Source organism: Neodiprion fabricii, chromosome 1 (assembly GCF_021155785.1).
Source record: "Neodiprion fabricii isolate iyNeoFabr1 chromosome 1, iyNeoFabr1.1, whole genome shotgun sequence".
Classification (NCBI taxonomy): domain Eukaryota; kingdom Metazoa; phylum Arthropoda; class Insecta; order Hymenoptera; family Diprionidae; genus Neodiprion; species Neodiprion fabricii.
In genome coordinates this window covers 17464837-17490641 of record NC_060239.1, presented here as the reverse complement: position 1 = coordinate 17490641, position 25805 = coordinate 17464837, and the positions used below count along the sequence as shown (strand labels likewise).

General features: G+C 38.6%; 3 protein-coding genes and 1 long non-coding RNA gene across 4 annotated transcripts; all 4 read left to right on the top strand.

Annotated features, from left to right (window-relative positions):
- The first annotated feature begins 1554 nt into the window (after positions 1-1554).
- Positions 1555-3038, top strand: LOC124179000. Its single transcript, XR_006869935.1, has 3 exons — positions 1555-2104; positions 2699-2812; positions 2929-3038. It is a non-coding gene; the product is annotated as an uncharacterized LOC124179000 (long non-coding RNA).
- Positions 3039-5992: 2954 nt separating this feature from the next.
- Positions 5993-8901, top strand: LOC124187811. The gene is made up of 3 exons (XM_046579999.1): positions 5993-7514; positions 7650-8615; positions 8696-8901. Exons 1-3 carry the CDS (start codon positions 5993-5995, stop codon positions 8899-8901), a joined length of 2694 nt encoding a protein of 897 aa, XP_046435955.1.
- Positions 8800-9999, top strand: LOC124187810. The gene is made up of 4 exons (XM_046579998.1): positions 8800-8920; positions 9123-9549; positions 9691-9868; positions 9987-9999. Exons 2-4 carry the CDS (start codon positions 9123-9125, stop codon positions 9997-9999), a joined length of 618 nt encoding a protein of 205 aa, XP_046435954.1. The 5' UTR covers positions 8800-8920.
- Positions 10000-10181: 182 nt separating this feature from the next.
- LOC124178463 lies at positions 10182-12514 on the top strand. Its single transcript, XM_046561861.1, has 5 exons — positions 10182-10519; positions 10829-11113; positions 11418-11493; positions 11635-11803; positions 11896-12514. Exons 1-5 carry the CDS (start codon positions 10190-10192, stop codon positions 12059-12061), a joined length of 1026 nt encoding a protein of 341 aa, XP_046417817.1. The 5' UTR covers positions 10182-10189; the 3' UTR covers positions 12062-12514.
- Positions 12515-25805: the final 13291 nt, after the last annotated feature.

The following is a 25805-nucleotide window of genomic DNA, read 5'->3' as shown; positions in this document are numbered from 1 at the left end:
ACACTGTACAAGTGTATGTATGTATGTACGTGTACCCCGAGAGAAGAGGTAAGCACGAGAGTGTGGGGGAGTCCTAGCGTGGGCACGCAGTAGGCAACACATGTGTTCTACTGGTGAAAATAAATATTATATTGTTGTAATGAATATTGTTTTCCCAGCCTTAAAGAACTTTGCGACCCAATACACAACAAACTGTTTTCTGCCGCTTTCTGCCTTCGGGCGACGTATTTTGCAGAGTTCAAGCATGCTAAATTGTTGCTTTTCATCAAGTTCTATTCATTTTGCACGCAAATTGCATCTTTCGCTCTATAAATCGATGTAAAGTGCATTGGATCTTTAACCTCAATTCATCGAATCTGGCCTTGAGATTGATCATTTGTCAACGTGAGCATACGCTGAGCTTCTCATCTGCATTCTCTACTACTATTGGCCAGTAGATTTCTACGGAACCACCTATTGCTTCTTCATCTTCCCTCTGCACCAATAGCTCACCGAGAATTCGCCTCATCTGCCGCGTCGCTGTCATCGATCGCTAGCCTTAAGATCGAGCACCTTTGTCCCACCACCTACACCTACATAAATAACTGTTGTTACACAGCTGATCATTCTATCGCAACCTACCTAACCTAGTGATAGCTTGTCTGTGACTGCTTCTAACGAGCCGCATGTCAGTAGCTAAGTGCAATAAATGCAGCAAGCATGTTGCGCGAGACAGTGTTAAGTAACCAACGAGTTCAAAAACTTTTCACCCGGGTTGTGGAAAATCATACATATCTAATCGGTCGGCGAGTAAATGCTGTGTCGGAAATTTTGCAAAAATGTTCGATATCGATTTCTCATCGGTCGGTAAAACTGCGACTAGAATGACCGCGGCTAGCACGACAGCGGCTGGCATTTTGCCAACAGCTAGTACCTCCTCGATTAGTAATATAAGCTCAAATGTAACGGTCAAGCCCTCTGCCTTTTTTCATAGCCATCAGTAGCCAGTAAATGCAAACATTAATCTCGACATGCTATTTTCTAAACTCTCGTCGTTCATCGAGCATCAGAATAAGACAAACAATGAGATCTCAGCAGCAATACAATGAGATCTCAGCAGCAATACAATGAGATCTCAGCAGCAATACAATGCTGGCTAGAGCTTGTGAGAAAAGTTGAAAGTCACGATATAAAAATTAACAATCTCGAGAGGCAAGAAGCAAAATCGATACATGATTCAAATGTCATCCGTGCCCCTGAAATTTCGAGCCCTCCTTCGCCTCCGAGAGAGCTGATTATAACTGAAGTTCTTCCAGAAATTCGCCAAGCACCAAATAATATTGCATATAAAGTATTAGCATCGCTTGAGTTGTCTCACTTGATGGGTGATGTTTTGTATGTACGTCCCCTAATAAAAAAAAATCGACGGCATTACGTAGTCTTGCTTAAGCGGCGAATCATGCATTACCAAATAGTAATGAATCGACAAATAGCCAAATGCAGTCGTACGTCGTACACTGTAAAAAATAAGGGTTAATTTAACCGTCACATGGGTAGGTAATTTTTCATCATTCAACTGTAAATCAGTTTTACCTCCCCACTGGTCTTTTACAATCGATCGTCTACCCATACAGACATTTTTTACTACCCAAGTTATACGTAATTTTCGCATACAGACAGATAAATTTTGGTGCCGAACTGTAAATTCAGCATTTGGGTATGCGTTTTGGCTAAACGTACCCAAAGTGGTAAAATTATCTATCTGCATCACCGATAAAATAATGTGTGCGACGCGCATACCGACTGAAATTCGGCAAAACTTAGGCGTTCGCGAACGATCTTTTCGGTAGATAAATTAAATGGATGTGATTTTCGTTACGAAATTTACAGCAGTTGTATTCTGGCAACATAATAATTCAGATTCAAGTTTAGTTTCAAGTGAGAATGTGAAAAATTTTCTGTGACCACCCAAGTTATGCTGAGTTTTGCGTAGTCTGAGATGGCGCTTCCATCGCAGACGGGAGATACGCAAGAAGCGTTTAGACACGCTTCCGCGTTGTGTGTGCGGTTAAGTAGGTGGAGTGGATCAAGTGGAATTTTTTGCATTTTTCATCAGAGAATAAAGGTATGTGATATCAATTGACATTGCGTTTGGGGTTTGGGGTACGAGTAGCAACGCATGTTTTGGTGTAGATGGTGGAGTTTGCTTCTATTTCACGTATGTAGTTCTCAAACTAACTTTTTAAGGTTAGGTTCGAAGGTACTTGCTTCAGCCTGATCGTCGAGTTCTTCTCTTTTTTCAAATTTTTTTTCTTTTATACTGATCAGAGTATTGTTTCCAAGTTACAGCTATCAAGTATAATATTTACTCATTGATTGATGACTGTGTTTTGTTATTGATTGTCAAATTGTTTTGTTGCCATTTTTTTGTAAATATATTTATCAACTTTTACGCTTGTTCGTTGTCACTTTTCAGTATATAATTTCACCCAACCCATCAATTGATTTATTAAATTACTGCGATTATCTTATAACCTTCAGATCAGAACTGGACTAATCTCTTCAAATAATTACTTGTTTTTTTTTTCAACATGATTTTCTCCATAATTTATATTGTAGATTCAAATGAACTAAGAAGTGATAGAGACAAATAATAATATGTAGTATAAATTTATACGTATTTTAAATTTTGCAAATCCAAATAATTTCATGGACAAAGGTTCGTGGGCAAGAATACGGATCCATCTGGCGAAATGAGTTTTGCGATTGTCTCATCGGACCGCACCCTCTGATTGAGTGAAATCATTTTACTATGATTTATTGAAGGACCTTAGTAAGTACATAGACCAGGCAGATGCGTTATTCGTCTGTCTCCCTAACCAAAGGTTTCGGCAGATTTTCATAGTTTGCATTAAAACGCTTGACTCTGAGTTTCTAAATATTCCCTAGGTTGCCATGCTATGCCGACAATGATTCGTAATCTTGCACGTTGCACTTCCTTTGAACCGTTCCAGCTTACTGCGCTGACCATTGACTCTTATCTTTCAAACCACGCCTTCGTTTAACCTTTAAAGTGCATCACGGGTGTTTGACACCCGCAGAAATGTTTAACGTCCCAAAAACATTACTTAATTTGAAAAAAGTGGGTATATGTCGTCATCTACCTGCAATTGAGATCACTAACTGTAAGTAAAGTAGGTTAGTATATTTTGGTAAGCGTCAGTATACGAACAGATGCTGCGCAAAGTAGACGTTCTAAAATCCGCGGGTGTCCGACACCCACTGTGCACGTAGTGGGTGAAAAAGTGTTTTTGGAGCAAATTTTTTCTTTGTTTTAGTATACGTAATTAACAATAATTTAACGTAAGTACACTATCGAAAGTGAAAAAAAAATTTTATTTTCATTATTTAACACATTTTTGCTTTGTAGATGGCTTATAGCCTACGACCACGCTTGTTGCGTGAAACGTTATTAGAAACGGCAGACGATGAAGAGAATTTTGGCGGCCAAGAAAGTGACGCAGAAGAAAATTACTTTATTTTTTTATAAATAATACTTTTTTATACGATCCTTTTTTATGTGATCCTTCAATATTTTGTATTATTTCATTATTTCGATCCTTTTTTTATTAAATAAAAACATGAAAATAGCTAAGAATTGATGTGTTATTTTACCCGAAAAATTGGCACTTCAAATGTGCAAATAAATATCTTTTTTGAAAACATCCGTATTATAGTATTTTTTTTCTAAAAGTATAGTATTTGAAGAGTACCATCCTAAATTTTTAGCTAAAAATATTTAAAATTACGCGAGATACAATTTTTTAAGTAAAAAAATCCATTTTTTCCATTTTTTTTCTTTCAGCAATTTTTTTTGTGTTATTAAAATAAATAAATACTTAAAATACCTACTATATAATAAAATATATAAGTTAAACTATATCGGATTAAATTTTTGTAACAAAATATTCGATAGCGGCTGAGTAATTAACGTTCAAAGTCTCGCGGGTGTCGGACACCCACGATGCACTTAATGATCCGCGAAACAACGATGCACTTTAAAGGTTAAGCCAAGTAAGTACTAAGCTCCAAACTAAAAAATTAATAATATGACATTCATCCCAATGGTCTATCTAGATATCCATGATTTTCTGAAAGCTTCTGTTTCGATCAGACTTAAGCTAACTATGCTAAGCCACAACTCATCTTCTGCTTGAATGACTCACAAGCACGTACCATCTCTCCGGCTCATCAATTTGAACAGGACTTTTATGAGGTAATCTCCCAGGCTACAACTTGCAGTCAGTTATACCATATACATTATAATGGGCCTTGGTACTCCCAGCGAGCCTCAAGTTATAGTATTATGAAGCGGCAGATGAATGAACATTTGGCAGGGGCGACAATACTTTATACTCCTTTTTGGGATTGAGTCTGTCATTATATTCTGCTATTATGGTATCACATAATTGAAATAAGAGTGAGCATGCTAAAAAATTACATTTCACAGGTATAGAATACCTGTATGATAACCAAAATACATTATCGAAGGCTATGCGATAGTCAAAATAATGAAAGTGCAAGAGAATGGTAAAATAGCAAATCAGAGCACTTAATGAAATCCCAAATAGAATCTTAATACTCAATCATGCTCATAGTATCAGGTAAAAATTGTTTGACGAGCTCTTTAGCCTCCAGTGAACTTGGAAAAACCTTTCGCCATATTGAAATAGCCCTCAGCAGCCCATGCCTTCGGCTTAGAAATAATCTCTATGTTGACCAGATATTTTTAAACTTACGGATTCAGGTAAAAATGCTTTATATATGACTTTACCGTGAGTAACACTGGATCAGGGCCGATCCGTTCACCAAAGATGGCGGCTGCGTGGCCGTAAACTGCCAGTAGTTCCCAGTTTTCAGACCCGCACAGAGAGGGGTTTCAACCATGCCTCATTCAAGCTACAGAAGAAACAGAGAAAGATGGAATTCTTTGTGGAAGAGTCGACGGAGAGTTCTTAGCCTCAAGTCTACAGAGATGAGATTCTCCACGTCAAGTCTATGGAGAGGAAATTCTCTGTCGACGCCTCAAGTCTACGGAGAGGAAATTCTCTGTCTACGCCTCAAGTCTACGGAGACTAGATTCTTCGCCTCAAGTTTACCAAGAGGAAATTCTCCGGCAACTCTTTCACAAAGAATTGAGGCGTCGTCAGAGAATTTCCTCTCTGTAGACTTGAGGCGAAGAATCTAGTCTCCGTAGACTTGAGGCTAAGAACTCTCCGTCGACTCTTCGACGAAGAATGCCATCTTTCTCTGTTTCTTCTGTAGCTTGAATGAAACATGGTTGAAAATCCTCTCTGTGCGGGTCAGAAAACTGGGAATCACTGGCAGTCTACGGCCACGCCGCCGCCATCTTTGGTAAACGGATCGGCCCGCATCCAGTGTTACTCCTGGTATATATATAAAAACATCTACCATCATATACAACTATATACAACTTTATTTAACTATATATAACTATATGTGGATCATGTATAATTATTGTACACAACTACATATAATATATGACTTTATATAGATCTATACAATTACATGATGCGATTGTATAGACCTATATAAAGTTATATATTATATGTAGGTGTATATAACTGTATATGTTTTGCATTTAATCATATGTAAACCATTTTTACACAGGGAGCTTATTTAGTTTACTATACCCCAAACAGGAGATGCAGTCATACAGTTCTAGCGTTACCATTTTCACCATTTTTTATTGTTTCAATCACTGCCATGTGAAAAGACTTTATTTGATGATAGTGTTTAGTAAGGTTAGGTCTGGTTGTGAGAATACTGAAGCAGAGAATAATAATTTAACGCGAAGTTTTTCTTTCGCAGTTACCTGAATGGTGCAACGATGGACTTAACGTGTAAACTATGCTCCTTCAAAACGTCAATGGCACAGAATTTTGGAGCACATTTCAACCTGTGCCATAAAGTATCAGCTCATTCGTTAATGATGTGTGGTGCCATGGACTGTTACGCACAATTCCACTCTTTGGAGCGTTATATTCAACACATCAATATAAACCACACTAGACCTATAACTCAACTCAACGTAGAGCGAACGAACAACCCTGTAGCTGCAACGGAGCATCAGCAACTGTCCTCTCAAGATCCTTCAGATTCCGAATTGTTCATTCAGTGCCCCCATCCATCATGTTCTTATAAATGCACTTCCAAAAGTACTCTACGATCACATCGGTTCAGATATCATAAATCAGCCACTCTTCCTGAAACTTCTGCAAATCCTACTGTAACTACTGATAATGATCTATCTCAATACACGCATCAAGAACCCTGCAGTGGTGCACTTAGTTTTTACTCTCAGGGAATTGAAGCCCAGGACACTCAAGTTCCAAATGATGGCGGCGGTATTGAAGCTGATTTCAACTCAGAAGAAATACTTTTCAATAAATTTGTGCACATTTATCTTACTTTGACATCCAAGTTCCATATTCCTGATTCAACTCTTGATTATATCATCAACGATTACCATTTGCTGCTAAAACATTCATTGGGATTATTAAGTACAAAGTTACTTTCAAAACTTACATCGTTTGGAATTGACTGTGATCCACTGAAGCCTCTGATAGAAAGTATTTTTTCCGAAGATACTTTGATTCGATTACATAGTGCTGATGGTCCAATGCGCTCTCGATATATGAGGCGTCAGCAGTATACGAAATTATTTGAGTTTGTGAATCCCATATCGTATAATCTAGGTCTGAATCAAAATAATATACAGAGAAAATATCATTATGTATCGATTGAAAAAACCTTGAAAGCTTTCTTCGATGATACATCAGTTTATGAACAGTACACTGAAAGGAAGAATAAGGAAGTGACACGATCACATGTGCTAACGGATATCGAGGATGGCTCCCTTTTTCAGACTCATCCAGTGTTTTCCTCCGATCCAAGCAGTATTCAATTAATTATATACCAAGATGACATGGAAATAGTGAACCCACTAGGATCTGGAAAAGGTGTTTACAAACTCACCGCTTATTATTATACATTGGCCAATCTGCATCCCTGGAGTCGGTCGTCCGTTGACCCGCTGCAGCTGATTTTGCTCTGCAGAGAAACTGATGTGGCCTACTTTGGTTTGCCACGTGTACTGAAACCTCTAATTGATGAATTGAAAAAACTTGAAGACCATGGTCTTGAAATACGAGGGCAAAATTTGAAAGTCAATATCCTTGTACTGTTGGGTGATAATCTTGGCACTCACACAGTCAGTGGCTTCGTTGAAAACTTTAGTACCGCAAAATATTTTTGCAGATATTGTGAAGAAAGTCGTGATGAGTGGTTCTCAAGAATGAATCGAGTGAGTGCAGGTAATTCTAATAATCCGCAATCTGATGTTGAAAGTGAGGCCAGCAGTAGTGAAAGTGAAATCAGTTGTTATACCAGTTCTACAGAGGAAGAAGGTTCTGAAAATGATGAAACTCAAAGAGTGCCTCGCCCTGTCGATTGTGATTTGAGCGAAGAAGAAGAAGTGGAAGAAAGAAGTATAAGAAATATTGAAAATGATGTCGAAGAAGAAGATCGGGAGCTGCCATTTGTAGCACCTATGCGTACAAAAGAAGCTTATAATATGTGCGTCGCAGGGCTTGTGAATCGACCAGAGGGTGTAAAAGGTATCGTTGCTGACTCTCAATTCAACAAACTCACACATTATCATGTTGTCGGAGCGACACCACCTTGTCTTCCACATGATATATTGGAGGGTTTGGGTGCACATGACGCAAAATTAGCCGTGACCTATCTATCCAAAAAATACAAATTCACCATTGAATCACTCAATCGTAAAATTGCGTCTTTTTCATTCGTTGGAGACGAGAGTCGTGATAGACCTTCAAAGATTGGTGAAAGAAGTAAAACATTAGGAGGACAAGCAGTGCAAAACTGGGTGCTTATCAGGTTTTTGCCCATGCTGATCGGTGACGCAGTTACAAATAAGAAAGATCCTGTGTGGAGGATGGTTCTTTTGCTCATAGAAATCTTGCAAATGATTACTTCACCTAAGATATCGTCAAATATACTGCCCGATCTTCATAATCAAATTCAACAATATCTACATCTGAGGAAGATCAATTTTCCAAGCATGAAACTGCGACCAAAACATCATTTTTTGGAGCATTATCCCAAACTCATCTCAATTTTCGGACCACTTATGAGACTCTCTACTCTCAGATTTGAATCAAAACATACATTTTTCAAACCTGCTGTACGAAGTCAGAAAAATTTCAAGAATATCACAAAATCCCTTACCTTGTCACATCAACTGCTGCAAAGTTCTCTCTCAATCAATAATCTGTTCAATAATTACCCAGTGTTAAAAGATGATTTGCCCTTTCGGCAATGCGTTCTTGAGGATGGAGCTTTACAGTGTGTTTTGAATGCATTTGGCCAAGAGTTCGCTAACTCCATGTCGGCCAGTGAAAAGCTATCCTATCATGGCACGGCATACGAAAAGGGCAAGATTCTAGTTGCCAACACTAAAGATCACCCTGTTCTTGATTTGTGTAAAATCATACTATTTCTTACACGGGGGAAAGCTGTATACGCTGTCGGTGAGTATATACCTTGTGCTTTGAATCTATGTGTGCATGGTCTTATATGATTTCATACGTATACCTATATTTTTTTGCAGGCAAGAAATATGAGGGCTTACTAGACCCAGACCTTCAATTATATCAGCTGAAATACACTGGTACTTATATTCTTGTATCTTTGTCTGAGATCGCAGATTACGTCCCCTATTCAATCTACCGAAGAGGAACGAATCGTGTGATTGTGTTGAAACACTTATTTTTTCTCGGCAAATCTGAGACTGCATCATCTGGAAGGGCTACCTAAACAACGATATACCTATAATGTATTCTATATATATACAGTACTCTTTTTGCACTTTTACATACGTGGTATACGCAAATATTTGTATTCATGGTTCACGTAGTCGCAGTAGATTATTTCACTTTACGCTTCATGTAGTACTGTAGAATATTGAGCTTAACCATTCGCTAAGAGAGCAGCATGTTATCATTTTCGACAAATTTTCATCGTCTCTTTATGTTTAGATGAGTGCCGTCGATAACATTGACAATACCACCAGTGATCTGGATAGCGATGTCGATGAGTACAGCACAAATGATGATCGACCAATAAATGAGCAAAATGGAGTTGAGAAATTTAGTAATGACCTAGGCCACGCAACGACTGAGAAGTCAAATAGTGCATCAACCAGTAGGACCGAGATTAATGATCGTAACCACAGTGGAAATAATGATAATACCATGCAAGTAGATGCAAGCATGAAGATGATACTTGAGAAGCTCACTCCATACCTGCAAACTGCAGAAGACAAAACAGTGCTTTTAGAAAGACTCTTCACCTTAGGTATTAAAACTCTGTCAGACCTAAAATTCGTCACAAATATGGAGAAAGATTTTTCTGGGGTAATAAAACCCATTCAATGTCGCCGTCTGGAAGCTGAACTGTTAAAAGGTACATATGTTGACTATGATTGAAATATTCTGAGCCCTGTGTTAGTTTTTGGTCCAATTTATCACAAGTCTTACAAATTGCGAGATTCCACTTGCTCGCAATGTTTACGGTAAGGTTTATATTATAGTATTTCGTCTTTAGAGGATGCAGATTCGAGTGAATCTGGCACTCAGAATGTATCTATGTGCCGAGTTATTGATGCAAACAAGCTTTTCTCAAAACAGTTTATGGAAAAATTAACAGGATCACAGAGATTAAGCAATTCTGATCGACTAAAATTTGTTAGGAGAGTTGGGGACGAAGTATATGATAATATGCGGTAAGACTTTGACCCTTTTTTAATGCTTGCAGTCAATCCACCCGTAAATTGCCATATGTATGCTCAAATTTTTATAAATTATGTAAACCGTGCATTCTCATTTTCTTACCGTCTCCAGGTATCTCCTATGATTCAACTTTTCAACCTCCGAATCGTTGATTGCTAATTATTGGCTTATTTTATAGGCCTGTAACAAAACACACGTGCATAAGGATCGCAGCGGGCTTGATTAAAAACTATGAAGGAGCTTTAGATTTTTTGAAGCATGATGAAGTAGGGGTTGACTCCTTGGCCACGCAAATTCATGCACACGCATCGTACATGAAAAAGCTTGATAATAAAAGAAAAAGCCTTGTGGAGGATGATCCAGATGATCCTGCAGAAAAGAAGGCAAGCCGAAAGAGATTTTCAGTTCGAGAAAATTTCGGTATCAATAAAGATATGGACCTGCCCAATGAACTGCCGGAGGATGAAACTGTGGATAGCCAGAAAGAAAAACAAAAACGGATGCAACAAATGGCTGAAACTGGGGAAATTGATATGCGACTCGTGATACAATTCATGATTAAGACATATCCCTCGCAACGTGCTTCCATCGCCCAAGGTCTCAACATGGAGGATATCATCAAACTCTGGCCGTTTATTGGCTATGTAAGTTTTTTCAAGATACTACTGAAGTTGTAGCTTACATGATCAATGCTAATGTTCTGTAGATAAATATCAGCAAACATAACAGAGAAAGTGTTTTAGACCAACCGAGTATGGTGGAAAAACGCATTCTGTCACGTGTGGCAAACTTTTGATTGGGTTCTAGAATAAGAATCTGCTTTGCATGTTATTTATTACTGAAACTATGTACATATCATGTAGAATTTGAAATACTATTACACTTTTCACGGTTCTTACCCAATTTTTGTTTGTAAATTTCAGAGTAGTATTTTTTTTGTCCTTTGATTACAGTTCGCCGTTTTGAAACAACATTTCTTTACTCTTATCCCAGAGATTGAACAGGTGAAGGTTGGAGATAACTTGAACGAAATCGTTTCAAAAATGTTGCAATTTTTGAGGGCAGACAGTAGCAAAACAAGGAAGGGCAAATTGGGTATTGCTACAAACAATATACTCGAAATTCTGAAGCGCTTTGATAAGCAGCAGCCTACTACAAATTTGCAACGAATTGCTATGACTATGTGTCTTGGTGAAAGGATGCAGCAAGACATGACCAAGATTTTTATTTTCTTCGAGGTACGTACAGAACTGCTCCCAACAGTTTTTGATAAAGTATGTAATAAAAACAACTCTTTTCTGTAATACCTATGCAAATTTTGTGTGCAGTTGTGAGCTTTGCTGCAAGAGTATCTTGTATCTTCGATATACAGTACTTTGTTACGCTTTTAGAGCATCTTCTGCCAAGAAAATATGATGTTCATTGACATAAGTCTTTGTTTACTTTCTCTGATAAAATACTGCGCACATGAAAATGTAGGGTTAATTCTCAAAAAGATTGGTATTGGTACTTTGATTTTCACAATGGTACTTTGTTGGACAGGAAACTACTAGCTTTGATGAAATCCAGGCTTCGTCGAAATTGCCTGATAGCGGAAAGCCTATAGTAGCCGTCCTTGGTAATTTTACTTCGACTATGCTTCACCTTCTACAATTATGTACTTTCAGCTGTTTCTCTTCAAATAATATCTACAGTACATTTCATAGCAAGGGATATCGGAAATATTCCTTGGAAGTATTGAAAACTTTCTCTTTTCAAGGATCTGATCTGATGAACAACCCGAAGTGCTATGTCGTCGTCGAAAAGAGATGTATCAGCCCTGAAAAGATCTCCCCATTCAAAGCTCTCATGCTGACTTTCATGGCTTACTTTGTATTCAAAATCACCTACCCACAAGAAGTTGGTGGCCTGCTTGAATTCTTCCAAAGGTCAGAGATTTTCATTTTTATTCGGTCATTCGACAGGAAAATTCCCATCAAGAAGATTGTCAGATTCAAAATTGTATATCCTCTATGAATAGGGCTATCTACGACATCAAGGGAGATGAAACTACAAAGAGTAGTAGCAGGGTGGAAAGAAGAAAGTCAGCAAAAGGAGTGTTGTTCAAAAATCCACCAATGATTTCTCCACAATTCAAAACGTTAATGCGGGATTTTGATAATTATCGGAGCTTGTGGGGTATTTAGATTATAGGGTATTTTGAGCATATAAATGTATATACTCAACAACTACCAAATAAATATAGCATTCATATAGTTTACGTCCTAGGTTAAGCATGTAAATCTGTACCTAAACACTACCGAAGAAAAATATCATAAGTTTGAAATAAATGTATCATTTGCTATCACTAATTCATTTCTAATGCCATAAATTTGTTGATGCGGGTAGTTCAAATCACCTATCACGCAGATTGAATTTACCTACACGGGTTGTAAAATCCACTCTGTTCACCTCGGAGTTATTTTTACCCTTCAACGAGGATAATCTTGATTTATGTCCCCACATACTACGTAAATTTATCGACCCAAAAAAAAAATAAAACTACATACCCATGGGTAGGCATATTTCTCTACCCAGACTAGGTAACAAGGCGTTGCACCACCCACACGGGTAAATTTACCCTCAAAATTTTTTACAGTGTACATTTCAAATCTGCTAAAATATGCGATTTTATCATTGCGAAAAAACGAGCTAAACGTAATCTGACGGTGAGTGAGGTATTCTCGATCGATGCTCCAGGACAAATCCATGTAAAACGAGCCCCTGCCTCCGGAAATATATAATCTATATCGTCGAACTAAAGAAAAGGCAAGAGCGACCGCACAGAAATACACATGGGTAAAGTCAACGCATATTTCTGTGATACGCGATAACGGGCATCCAACCGTCCATATTAGATCGGACGCAGACTTATCAAAACTCGATTGACTCGCGCCAGTCATTCCTATTGCTAATATATCATCGAGCCAACAAATCTTGTGTCAAAAGCTCATTTTAATGCGAATTCTCTTCTAAAACACATTGAATTCATCCGTCTTCATTTGAGATTGCATTTTTTTTACATAATCTCAGCCTCAGAGACATGGCTACACAAGAACATTACAAATCAGCTAGTATCGATGGATGGTTTTTCTCTTATAAGAAATGATCGAGAGGGAAAAGTAGGAGGAGGCGACGCCTGCTATATCAGAAGTGATCTCAAAGTACGTATCCTGGCAATGCCCCCTAGTGCTTTTTCTAAATCGCCCAAGTTTATAATACTGGAAGTGAGTTTCCCCGGTTTTGAATCGTTATTATTCTCATCGATATATCGGAGGCCGAAAGGCCTCCTACTTAATGAATTCTTACTTCCACTTAATCAAGTCTCACATGCGTACAAGAATGTTATTTGAACCGGAGACTTAAATTTCAATCTATTACAAGACAAATTTGAATCGAGATATCTTAAGGAGCTCGTTTTGTCACTCTCTCTTAGTATAATTCATAGCGAAGCAACTTTTCCCTCGACCACTTGTGATTCGCTGGTCGATGTTTTCATTATCGATGATGTTGACAAGATTCTATCTTTTACCAAATCTTGTGAACCGTTTATAGTAGCACATGATCTGTTGACACTATCGTATAAGTTTGATCTTCCTTAATGTGAAAAAAGACAATAACAAGACAACGCATTCAAAAATTTGACGCAAATTCATTCCATGCCTCCTTGACTTCTCAAATATCTCGGTGGTGCATATCGACATCAAATCATATCAATGCCCATAGCGATATAGAGCTTTTTTCCGACTCTCTCTCATCTGCGATTCTTTAATCATTGGATGAACATGTGCTAAAGAGATCACTCTGGGTGAGAAAGCCTCCGTCCCCTTCGGTTACACAAGAACTGAAAGATCGAATAAGACATAGAAGTATTCTGTATAAGCGAGCAAGGCGGTCTCACAATGTTTTGGATTTAGCCGAATACAGGCATTTTAGTAACGAGCTAGACGTTGAAATCAAGTGTGCAAAACAAGCTTTTCAAATGACAAAATTAACGAGCATAAGTGAACCTGATAAAATATGGAAGGAACTATCGCGCCTAGGTTTAATAAAGCCGTATACGACTTCTCCGCTAAATTTCTTTTCACGAGATCAACTCATCGAGTACTTTACCGCGATATCGTGTGCAGCTCCTCCCTGCTCTTATGATGAACTCGCGGAATTACTAGCTCTTCCACCGAGCACCGATCAAATCTTTTCTTTTGCGAACATCTCGACTCTCTCTATCACTAAACAAATCGACTCACTGCAAATTAAATCATTGGCAATTGGACCAGACGAAATTCCATTATTTTGCATAAAATCAGCATCAAACCTTATAGCTTCTTACCTAACAGGACTCTATAACTCGTCTATCAGGCTAAGTTATTTTCCGAGCCAATGGAAAAGAGCTTTCATTATACCGCTAGCTAAACTGCGTACCCCGCTCTCGCCGTCTGACATGAGACCCATAGCAAACTTAAGCGAATTGTCAAAAATATATAAGCGATCAATTTCAAATCAGATAGTAAATTATTTGCCAGCCAACAATATACTTGACCCTTACCAGTCATGATATAGAGCGAATTATAGAGCGAATTATAGCACGCAAACAGCTCTCCGCCGTATCGGAGATGATATACGCAGAGCAGTCGATGAGAGGCAGATCACTATACTTGTCATGTTTGATTTTAGCAAAGCGTTCGACACTGTCTCTTATCGACTGTTTCTGGCCAAATTACAATCTTTTGGCTTCTCTCCGGATGCGCTTCTGTGGCTTCACTCTTATTTGACTAGTCGTTCTCAGGCAGTGGTAGATGATAAGCGGGAGTGTTCAGATTGGCACGATGTAACATCAGGTGTTCCACAAGGATCGGTATTAGGTCCGCTATTGTTTTCGCTTCTTATCAACGATATAGCGTCATGTCTAAACCACTCAAAGCATGTCATTTTCGCTGACGATACGCAACTTTATCTTAGCTGCCCACCCAGTCAATTGCATAGAGGGCTTCAGCAAATTAGTGAGGATGCGCAAGCGGTATTCGATTATGCAACCAGGAATAAACTCAAGCTAAATTCATCAAAATCGAAAATATTGATATTAGGAGGTAATCCGTATGTTCGAAATTTCGACTTAAACTCTCTGCCTCAAGTCATAATAAACGACACTCCGATTCCATACACAGATGATGCTAAATATGTTGGCGTTGTATTGCAATCTAATTCATCATGGAAGAGTCATATAGCTAATATCTCGCAAAAAGTAAACTTCACCTTACATAAACTGAAGTATCTCAAAAATTCTCTGTCGCGTGGGCTTAGAACACGCCTCATCACTGCTTTAGCTTTTCCACACATCGACTACTGCTGACTCGTATACGATGACTTGACCGACGAGCTAGATACCAAGTTACAACGCTTAATAAATTGCTGTATACATTTCATATTCAACTTGAAGAGGGATGTTCGGATTGCTCCCTATCGTCACAAACTAGAGTGTTTATCAGTCAAAAATCGAAGGCGCTATTTTCTTGGAATAATGACGTACAGAATTGTATATCTCGACACCCCACGATATTTAAATGAGCTATTTGTAAGGGTGACGCTAAACGACTCTCGAGTGATACGCCATTTAAACCCGTCCAAAATTATTTCAATTCCGAACCATAGAACGTCTACTTATCGCGGATCTTTTCTACTTCCTGCTATCTATCTTTGGCACGCTCTTCCACCGCGCTCAAGTACAGCTCCATCTCTCAACATATTTAAAGATCTACTCTTTGCATATTTAAAACAAAGAGAAACAGATGAAACTATGCTTGACTTGACTGTTGGCGTCTTTTTCAATACTTACACACAGATATCATTATCTATATTGAGCCATAACATTGTATCGTTAGATCAAGCATACTCTAAAGAAGCACAAGTACTTTGAGATGAATTTGTTTGCTCATAATTGTTTTGAAATTTAATTTTGCTTTTGATTCTATATTCATTTATTTTGCCTTGTTGCCCCACAGTTGTGACCAAGGCATAATAAATATAATCAATCATCAATCAATCAATCACTCTCCCTCTCCCTCTCCCTCGCCCTCTCCCTCGCCCTCTCCCTCATCCGCTCCTTCTCCTTTTCCCTCTCCCTCTCCCTTGCCCTCGCCCTCTCTCTCGCGTAAAAGAATCCGAAGAAGTGTACTGTGATAAGAGTAATCGTGAAATTCGCATCAACGCTGACCTCCTCTAACTCATAAGCTTGTGCTTTTGTTTTTCTACAGTTGCTTGCGTTTGGATTCTTGTTCGATTTCTATGGATCTGATCCATCAGAACGGGCAAGGGAGAAAAAAAATTTTTTCAAACGAAATGTTTGAACATACAAACTCTGATAACGATTCTCTTGAAAAAGCGAGCTGTGCATATAATTCACATTATGCCCAAAAATTCTGCTCCAATGTGGCAGAATACTGCAAGAGGAAGAACCCAAAAATTTATGTCTACGACAAAAAAATCGTTTTTTAACAAAGCTGTCATTCATAATTTCATCAACAATGACATTAAATTATACGCAAAAGATGACAAATTATTAGCATATGACGAAGGTATTGTACATGATCTATGTTATAAACGTGATTATATCAGATTAAACGAAGGGATTAATAAAGACGAAATTGGTCTGTATGTTCATTCAAACACCGATACAAGAGAATTCATCAACTCAGTTATGACCATATTACAGAGCACATCGCCAGATGACCAAAGATGGAGTGATCTAGATCGTGAATCCCCCTTGTCAGTCGGCGCAAAGAATGACCTTGGACCATCTTCCTCAACTTCAAATGAAGTAAGCATTAATGAAGAAAAAAATACAACACCTGAAAAAGATCCGGACGAAAATGCAGAATTTCAAGATGCGAATCCCAGATATTAGCATCTCAACTTTTGACGATATTCGAAAATATCCGAAAGGCACTCCTTTCATGGTCCAAATAAAAAAGAAAGACTCTGCAGGCGCTGAGACTGCTGGCCCAAGCGCGATCAACCAGAACAAAGATAGGACCACGTGACGGCAGCACGCCGAAAATCGATCGGGATCGCGAGGAGCATTCCTCGACCCGGCACATTCTACGTTCAGTGCTTATACCAACTAGACGTGTTTTCGCCGTATCATAAATATCTTTTCTCACCGCACCTTCCGCCTCAATTGTGTTTTGCCGCTATCTTGAATTTTCTCTGAGCTTGTATCTTTTATTCACCTGAGTGAGGTTTTCGTTGTTATTTTGTGAAGCCCGAAGTTATTTGCATTGCATCCTATCTATATCTTTTACCTATTTTCTCACTTATCTTTTCTCGCGGCTCGTGCTTCATCATCTCTCTCCTCTAATACCGCAATCAATTTCGCGACTAGTTAGCTTACTTACTTGATTAGTAGTGATTATTACTTCCTCTCTTAATTTCGCTTTGCTCATCTAATATCGCTGAATTGCAGCTTTTTGCTATCGCCTTGCTTCTGACTCTATAGAAATTATCCAATTACCTGTTTTATTTGAATAGCTGACTATTGTTCTTTGTGGTGACCGGAAAATTAATTAGCTTATATACAGGGTGACCGGAAAATTAATTAGCTTATATACAGGGTGACCGGAAAATTAATTAGCTTATATACAGGGTGTCCCTAAATTGCCTCCCACGGACTAGCCAGCATGATACCTCGTTAAAATCCAACCAAGAATTTCTTTTCCGGAAGCTCGTCCGACGCATAGTTTTTGAATTATGAGCGATAGCGCTAGGCCAATCAGAGTGCACCATTTCATCTAGATTTGCGGCCACGGAAATTGCTGTTTTGTTCGTCTGGGTGATTTATTATTGTTCGTCTAGGTGATTTATTATTGTTCGTCTGGGTGATTTATTATTGTTCGTTTACGAATTAAATATCGACACCTTCCCTCTCTCCCTGTTGTCCCTCTCCAAGACCAACAGAATCGAATCCTCCACAATTCTCCACATACATCACCGACCTTCGACGAGATTCTCCCAGACTCATCGTCAACGGACACCGAGTCATCGAGATTTCTCGTCACAGCGAGATTTTTCACCAGCAAGAAAGTTGGAGAATGTACTAGCCTCACCCAACGAAGAAAAAGGACGCTGTTTGCCAAAACCAGAATATTATTTGCATACTTGTAGTAACACTTTCGTTTCTCGTGATATTTCTCAATTTCTTCATTATTCTTAATTTTCTCTGTTTCAACCGTAGACTACCATGACTATTTTTCTTAATTGTAATATTACTATTCCCTCGCCATCGCAGTTTGTTGTCGTTTGCCTTGTTGCCCTAATTTAGAAACGTTAGATTGTGGATTGCATGCTAGCCTACAATGATTGAACTATTTTGTAAATCTTGCTGAGTGTACCTCAATGGTATCGTGAACACACACATTTCTATCGCTCACCACATCTCTCGTCACGTTGATCCGTCAAGTCTCACTCATACCTTTTCTCCGGATGTATTTGAAGTTCTTCCATAAATTAATTGTACCTAAATGTCTTGTATCTCTCGCTTGTGATTATTATCGCTCGCCTTTCTTCAATATATTCAATACTATTACTGGTCTCTATTATATTGTGGTTATCTGTCGGATACGAACCCTCCCCTCCACCACTGTCTTGTCTATACTAAGCCGGCTGTGCAAAACCGTCGTAGAACCTGATCGGCTCTTCCCTTGTCTATTCTATAATTATCTCATATCTGACGCTACTGCGTCTAGCGCCCAACAATAGCATCTTCATCGTTAATGATCTTATTCTGATCAGTACCTGCGCCATAGAGTTACCGGTCTGTAGTCCTCACAATTATTATGACAAATAAAATATAAATAAAATATAAACAAAACATAAATCAAATAAAGAGAAAACCTCGGTTACAGTGTATTCCGTATTCATTTCTTTCGTATTCTAAGCAACTGTAGCGCTGGTTGTGCCTCGGTCAGGAAGGGGGCAGGCTCCCCACTGCCCCGCCAGTGGAATTCCCTCTGGGCCTCCCCCCCTTCCGCCCCCGTCGGGGATTCTCTGATCCTAAACTCCCGATGGGCCGGCGGGTACCCGCGGACCAAGACGAATTTCGAGATGGATTCATTACGTTGGAACAGTACGTTACGTGTGGGTGGCTCGAATGAAGTTTTCTACCGCAAGTGCCCAATGAGGATCGCGGAATTGTTTCGGAATTTAAAGAAGTGAGTGTCGTAATAAAAAAAGGAGTTTCCCATCGAGATGAGCTTGAAAATTGGGCCATGCTGGCGGTAAAATTACGAGACCTAAAAGCGGCGGTGGGGTGGGATTTTGCCTACAAGCGCGGTAAAACGGAAACGTGAACTTCGATTATGAAACGAAAGGATATGAGTGGTTTTTTCCTATGAATTTAGATTCCACACAGCTGCCAGTAAATGTCGCATACTGCTGTGCTGTAAGCAGCAATGGGAATCACCAGATTGTTCTCAAATAAGTACAATGCATGAAATAAGCTATGTTGTTGATAAATTCCATTTGTTGACTACACATCCGTGAAACCCTCTTCAAATTTCCAGTTAACGTGAGTGACCAATTCTCATTTTCTAGACTTTATTTCCGGCCACAGGTTTGCCGATGATGTGTGTTTAATATCAGTTCACTTTTGATGCGAAACATCTATAACCACACGTGAAAAAATCGTAATAATTTATTTCATCATAATGGCCATATTTAGTTCCTATCGCAATCTGTTCTTTTCTGCATATTACTTTGACAAAACAATATCGATGTTTCACATCTGCCAGGCATCTCGTAACGACTCGCATTTTTTTTACGGTGGTGTGATTCGGAAGTGCTGCGTTTTGGCGCGATGTGTACGGATTTTCGAACTTTACATCAGAGGAGTTTAAAATATCCATTGCGGTTAAAATTTAAATGACGACAGGTATCCGGCGTACGTGCCGAAGGGGACCTACACGGGATCCATTTAGTTTTTCGGTTCAGTTACTTGTACTATCGTGTAATGTTACGTAATGAGAAACCCACGGGGGGTTATGGAATTTATCAAATACCGACATTGCGGCAACCTTCCTGCACCTATGATTCAGAGCGACTGGCTGTACATATACTGCAATAATTATACGTCATAATCTCTTAGACAGCTAGTGACGATCATCATATCACGCAAGATCGATACTAATTTCTCTACGATGTTCGTAGGACCAGAATTGCCCGCAGACCGGTGCGCGGAATGACCTTCCGCAACTCTTCGGGTCCCGTTCGGTGCAGTGGGATATATACCTGGCCGGCGCCGCTGGAGTTGCGAGAGACGGGCGCCTCTAGCGGGCGCGTGCGCTACTTCGACAGTGCCCGCGGTACGGCGCGCGGCGTCAAGATAGCGGCAGCGAATTTCTGACCCCAAGACGTGCGGTGTTCCGGAGTAAGTTCCGAGTCGCTTCGACCATTCTCTCGATAGTTTCGGCATAATCATACATAGCTCAGGCCAGAAACGTAAGTATGTATAGCTTTGTGTCTCTCTTTCTCTTCTCGGGTTACAGCTCGAGGCTGATGTTTATCTGAAAGGGTCTTTTGCTATACTGTGTTTATATTTAAGGTGTGGACGACTTTTCTTAGGTACCCCCCCTATATCAATTTCAAATCATTAAAAAACAGTTGCGTAATTTTTTCAGATTCTTGTCTCAACTCTAACTCGTGCTGTCAACAGGGTGGATTTCCCCTTTAAAATACACATATTTCGGCCTTGTTCTCAGTATATTTCTTATTATAAAGGTACTGCTGTCCAAAAAATTTTGTAACTGTAAGGTTATAATGGTCATTAGCGCAACTATCTAAGAAAAGGTTCATGTCATCATACGATGCAATCGCGACGATTTGCACACCCTCGAAATCTGACTGTTTTTGCATTGAGAGGAAGTGTAAATTCGTCGAGATTGTATGGTATGTGATGTGAATTTTTTCTCAGATAGTAACAGTAATCCTCGAAGTAACCAGTAAAACCTCGCAGTTACAAATTTTTTTGAACACAATTACTGTTATAATATAACACTCGTTTACGAATTAAATATCGGCACCTCCTCTTTCTCGCTGCTGTACCCCTTCTCGGGCGCTGACCTCGGTATTGTTACCGCGGCACACGCTGCCGGCCGCACATCCATGGGCGCACACTTGTGTGTGTAAACAGAAGCGCATCCTCAGCTTGATAATGCTATGAAACACACATCTACGAATAAAAATCAAAATAAATCATAAAATGAATCGGAAAATTTAAGATTCCATGCTATAAAATTCTCCGAATCATCGTACCGTGATAACGGAGGCACGTGAATATCACTGTCAACGAATTGACGCGCTCGTCACATCTTCCATAATTACTCACCCAATCAAGCTGGCTCAAAATCGTCAAAAAAATGCTTCCTGTTTATTTTTAGGATACTTGCAAGCAAAATTTTTCACTAGTTTTAAATAATTCTACACATCCGATTTTTTAGTAATGCGGATCCAGAGTAGCAACACATGTTGAAATTATCGAGATCATTGTTGTACAATTTGGTCGGTTTAACCGGTTAAATTAGTGGACCTGGTTACCGTGCTCTCGGTTCAACCCGTTAACCGCCTGAGCCGGTTGATTTGATCAACAGATTTGGCTGGTTAATGTGGTTAAGCGATTTGGCCAGTTAATCTGGTGAAAAATTAAAGCTCGCTCGATCAGTTGGTGCTCGATAAATTTCAACATCCAAATCCAATGAATCAGCTGTGAATAATCATTAACTGACCACTCCGGTAATAACTTATTACCGAAAAATGATAATTTATTCATATTCTTGTATCAAAACCGGGATATTCTGACGAAAAATACGAATAAAGGCGAATACTTTAACGTTGACCATAGACATAATTTTATTGGAACGTTTCGCAATTATTTTTACCTCTTATACGTTCAAAATTCTACATTGATTATTATTTCATTGTTCTTGGAATTATAATTTACTTCAACAAACCTTCGAAAGCGAATTTGGAATTCGGAATTCTAAATTCGGACCTTAATGCAATCGAACATGCGTTACACGTACGGTACATCCCTAACAATCAGCGTAGAAAGGAGATTTAGTCTAGTCGAGAAGTGAGTTTTCTGCGAAAATTAGTTACAGGTCTCGTGAAAATATGAGCGATAGCTCATTCGATCCGGAATCACAACCCGAAAAAGGAGTTTTTTGGATTTTTTCTGCCGATCAAAATTACGATTGTTATTAACAAAAAACTGAAAGAAAACGCCCTTTGCTTTTTTGGTTAAAACTCAAAAATTACAAGTGATAGCGAAATTTAAAAAGAAGATCCTAAAAGAGGAGGAAATTTCCGATAAAAAACTCCATACTCCCGGAATTCAGGCTCCATTATTTATAATTTTAATTTAACGCTGAAAGTAGGCTTCCGCGCGGCAGTTTCAGCATGCGCGCGCCGCCACTATAGAGAGTACTGCACATATAATAATTTTTTTGTCATTTAATGTTTTTTAAAAAATTTGAAAAAATTCAGGGGTCATCTACAGACTTCAAAGAATACGGTCCCGTTAGAATTTTATGTCTATCTCAATTTTTCAGAAAGTTATGCAATTGTTAAGTAACTAACTTTTTCCGGGTTTCCGTTATTAAAGAACCCGGTATAAAAGTTTAAATAATAAACCTGAAAATATTTTGCTTCTTGGAGCCTTTTTTTATAAGCATGCTGAATAAGATGACGTCATAAAACTTTTATAAAATTTTTTATTTATTTAATTATTAATTTTCACAGCAACAAAAAATGGAAAATTCAAAATATTGTTGTTGAAAAAGTTTTTTCTTCAATATAATAAGCTATCACTGATTTCAACTCTACTTCAGACAGCAATCAATACCAGTTTCAATTTTTTTATGTCATTTGTTTATAAATTGTTTATAAACAAACTTATAAATTTACAATTTTTCAAAGTTTTTTTCTTACCATATGGTTGGAATGTAGAAATAATGATTTTTGAAAAGAAGATTTTTTCTTAAAAACATTATCTTATTGTTGTTAATCGTTTGTCTCATTTTTTCATTACTTAAGTAAATTATTAAGAAATCGTTTTTTTTCTAAAAATCATCATTAACATTTCTCAATAGAATAGCAAGAAAATTTTTTTTTTTAATCAACAATTTGTTCATTTATTCATTTAACAATTTATTATAAACTATTTTTTTTATTTGTTATAATTTTTTTCAAGAAGATCAAAAAATTACAAAAACAGCTACCTGCAACAATATGGCAAAAAAAGTTTTCTTCTATTTTTAAAAAATTATCTTGTTTTTTTAACACGGCTAAGTCCAGCGCCGACTCGATTTGTTAACTAACAACTTGCTGTAACTTTGCAACTATTGCAGATACAGTTTTCGAACTTCAAGTCATTTTTGTTCAGCATGAGTTAAGCTTCTTAATAAAATGTTAACCTAACGTTTATCAATTATAGTTTAGTAATTACACGCTTTTATTTACAAAAGTTTACATTGTCTATTCCTTACAACCCTTATATCTCATAAACAATTATTGTTACGACAAATATGCTTCAAGGTATCTTATCACTCAATTATCAAAATATTCGAATATATTTTTTTTATATTTTTAATCTTATTTGTTTATGAGATTTTGGAATTTTTCTTCAACTATAACATATTTTATGGTCTTTTTTAAGATTTCGAAAGTACATAGTAATTGAAATTACACATTTTTTTTGTTTATTGTATCGTTAAATTCAATCCTACCATGTCTTTAATTATTATTTATATTGGAATACAGAATATGATCGTTGTTTTGTATTTCTAAGTATTAATTTGATGTCTTACAAAGTAATCTCTAGCTTGCTTTCTTTAGGGCGATCGTCATTCGGTAGTGAACTCTCGTAACGTTCAGTAGTGTTTCGTGAGTTTTTGTACTTGTGACTGAAATATTTTATTTTCTTTCTTAAACTTTGCATGTGTTTTTAAATTGTGTTAAACTTATTGTATTTTATTTATTAATTGCTACATTACGACATTATCTATACAAGTTATTTCATATATTATACTGTTACAAACATGGATACTTCCAAGAACTGTTTTATTTGCAAGAAAACGTTAAATGTCGGCGACCTTAAAAATGTTAAATCGAAAAGGATTGAAACTCTTACCGCTCTCAGTCGAGAATATGGTGACAAGAATTGGAAATGGCTTGAAAAACAAACCGAAATTGTGAGTATTGCTTTCTTTATTGATTCCGCTTTGCTTACCTAATATCGCTGAATTCCAGCGTTTGGCTATCGCTTTGCTTCTGATTTCATTGAGATTACCTATTTACCCGTTTTATTTGAATAGCTGACTATTGTTCGTTGTAGTGACAGAAAAATTGATTAACTCATATATATTGTAACGTGGCATTTCCGATGCGCATTTCGAACGGCTCCCCGAACCCTGGACGGGTCGTGAAATTAGGGATCCCGCGGATCAGACCGCGACTCATTTCGAAAAAATGCGCCAGGACAACGGTCCCGCATCCGAGACTCTGAGAGGGGACCATTGTCGGTCTAACGAATACGACTTCTCAGGATTTTTGTTTATTTTTTTTTGTTGCGAGTAAATGCGGCATCATGCAGGGGATCGGCGGCGAATTCAAACGACGTTACCGGATGACAGTCGCGATGGATCGCGACGAAAGGAGGGCCTCACACGAGGCTACGGAGAGAGCGTCAACGGAGAGCTCTGCCGTGAGGGAACCCAAGGCGGACGAGATTCCCGTTGGTGGCCGGCGAGCCATAGCCTCCCCTCATCACGCTGACGTCAGGCAACCTCGCGAAGTCGTCACCACGCCACTGTCAAACTACGAGATAGCGGAGACTGGACAGCCAATCATCACCCCGCCACAGCGGGCGCCAAATATAGCGATAAGTTAGGTTATAAGAATTTCGGAAAGAAAACATCAATGAGAGCAAGAGAGTTTTTCACGACGGATAGCGCCTATGTTCGAGGTATGTTCGAATTGCGCCTCCGATTAGCAGAGCTCGACACTTGAGTCCTGGCGTCGCTTCGCGACGGTCGAGCTTCAAAAAAAAAAAAAAAAATATTAAAAGAAAAAAAAAAAATTCAATTTTGTGTGAGTGATATGGCTGAGACTGGCGTAGGTGAGTTCTCGGTGTGGCTGCGAAGCGGTAAGCGTTTTTAATTCCTTGCGGACGCATTTAGAGTGCAAGTAGCTCGGCACACCGGCACCCGGTTAGCCAAGGTCTGGTTGAGTTAGAGTAGTACTCGAAATTCGTTTGCCGATCTCCTTGTTGGTGACCGTAGCCTGAATTTCGCGATAACGCATAGAGACAATCCGGTTCCTGTATAGTCTCGTGTAAAGTCACGGTTGTGCGTGGAGCCAATTTCGGTTTAAAATTGAGTATAGCCAAATTCCGCTGCACAGGGTCTCGTCGAGTCTGCGTAGGTAAAAAAAGTGTCACCTCTCATGTAGGTCGCGTATCATCGTGTGTAAACGCTTAGATTCGCGGGACGGTTTGCAAACCTTTTTTGAAAATAGCAACTACGACTGGAGCTCGGATGCGTAATAGTACGCTATAAGCAAGCACGAAAAGAAAAGCGTCCTAGAATTATTAATTTGGCCGCGATTAGCGCGTCGAGTCACGTTCTTTCGGTTTAGTTCATAAATTATTGTTCATCAGTAAGGTGGCGATTAGCGCACGTAGGCATAAGGAATTTTCTAGATTTATTAACGATCGCAGTTGGCGCATCGATTATGATTTCGGTTAAGTTTTTTGTCTAGCGGTTTATTGTTACGTGGCGATGAGCGCCGTGAATAGTAGAGGACGGTCGCGGTTAGCGCGTGGAGTCACCTCCCTTGTTTTTTTTT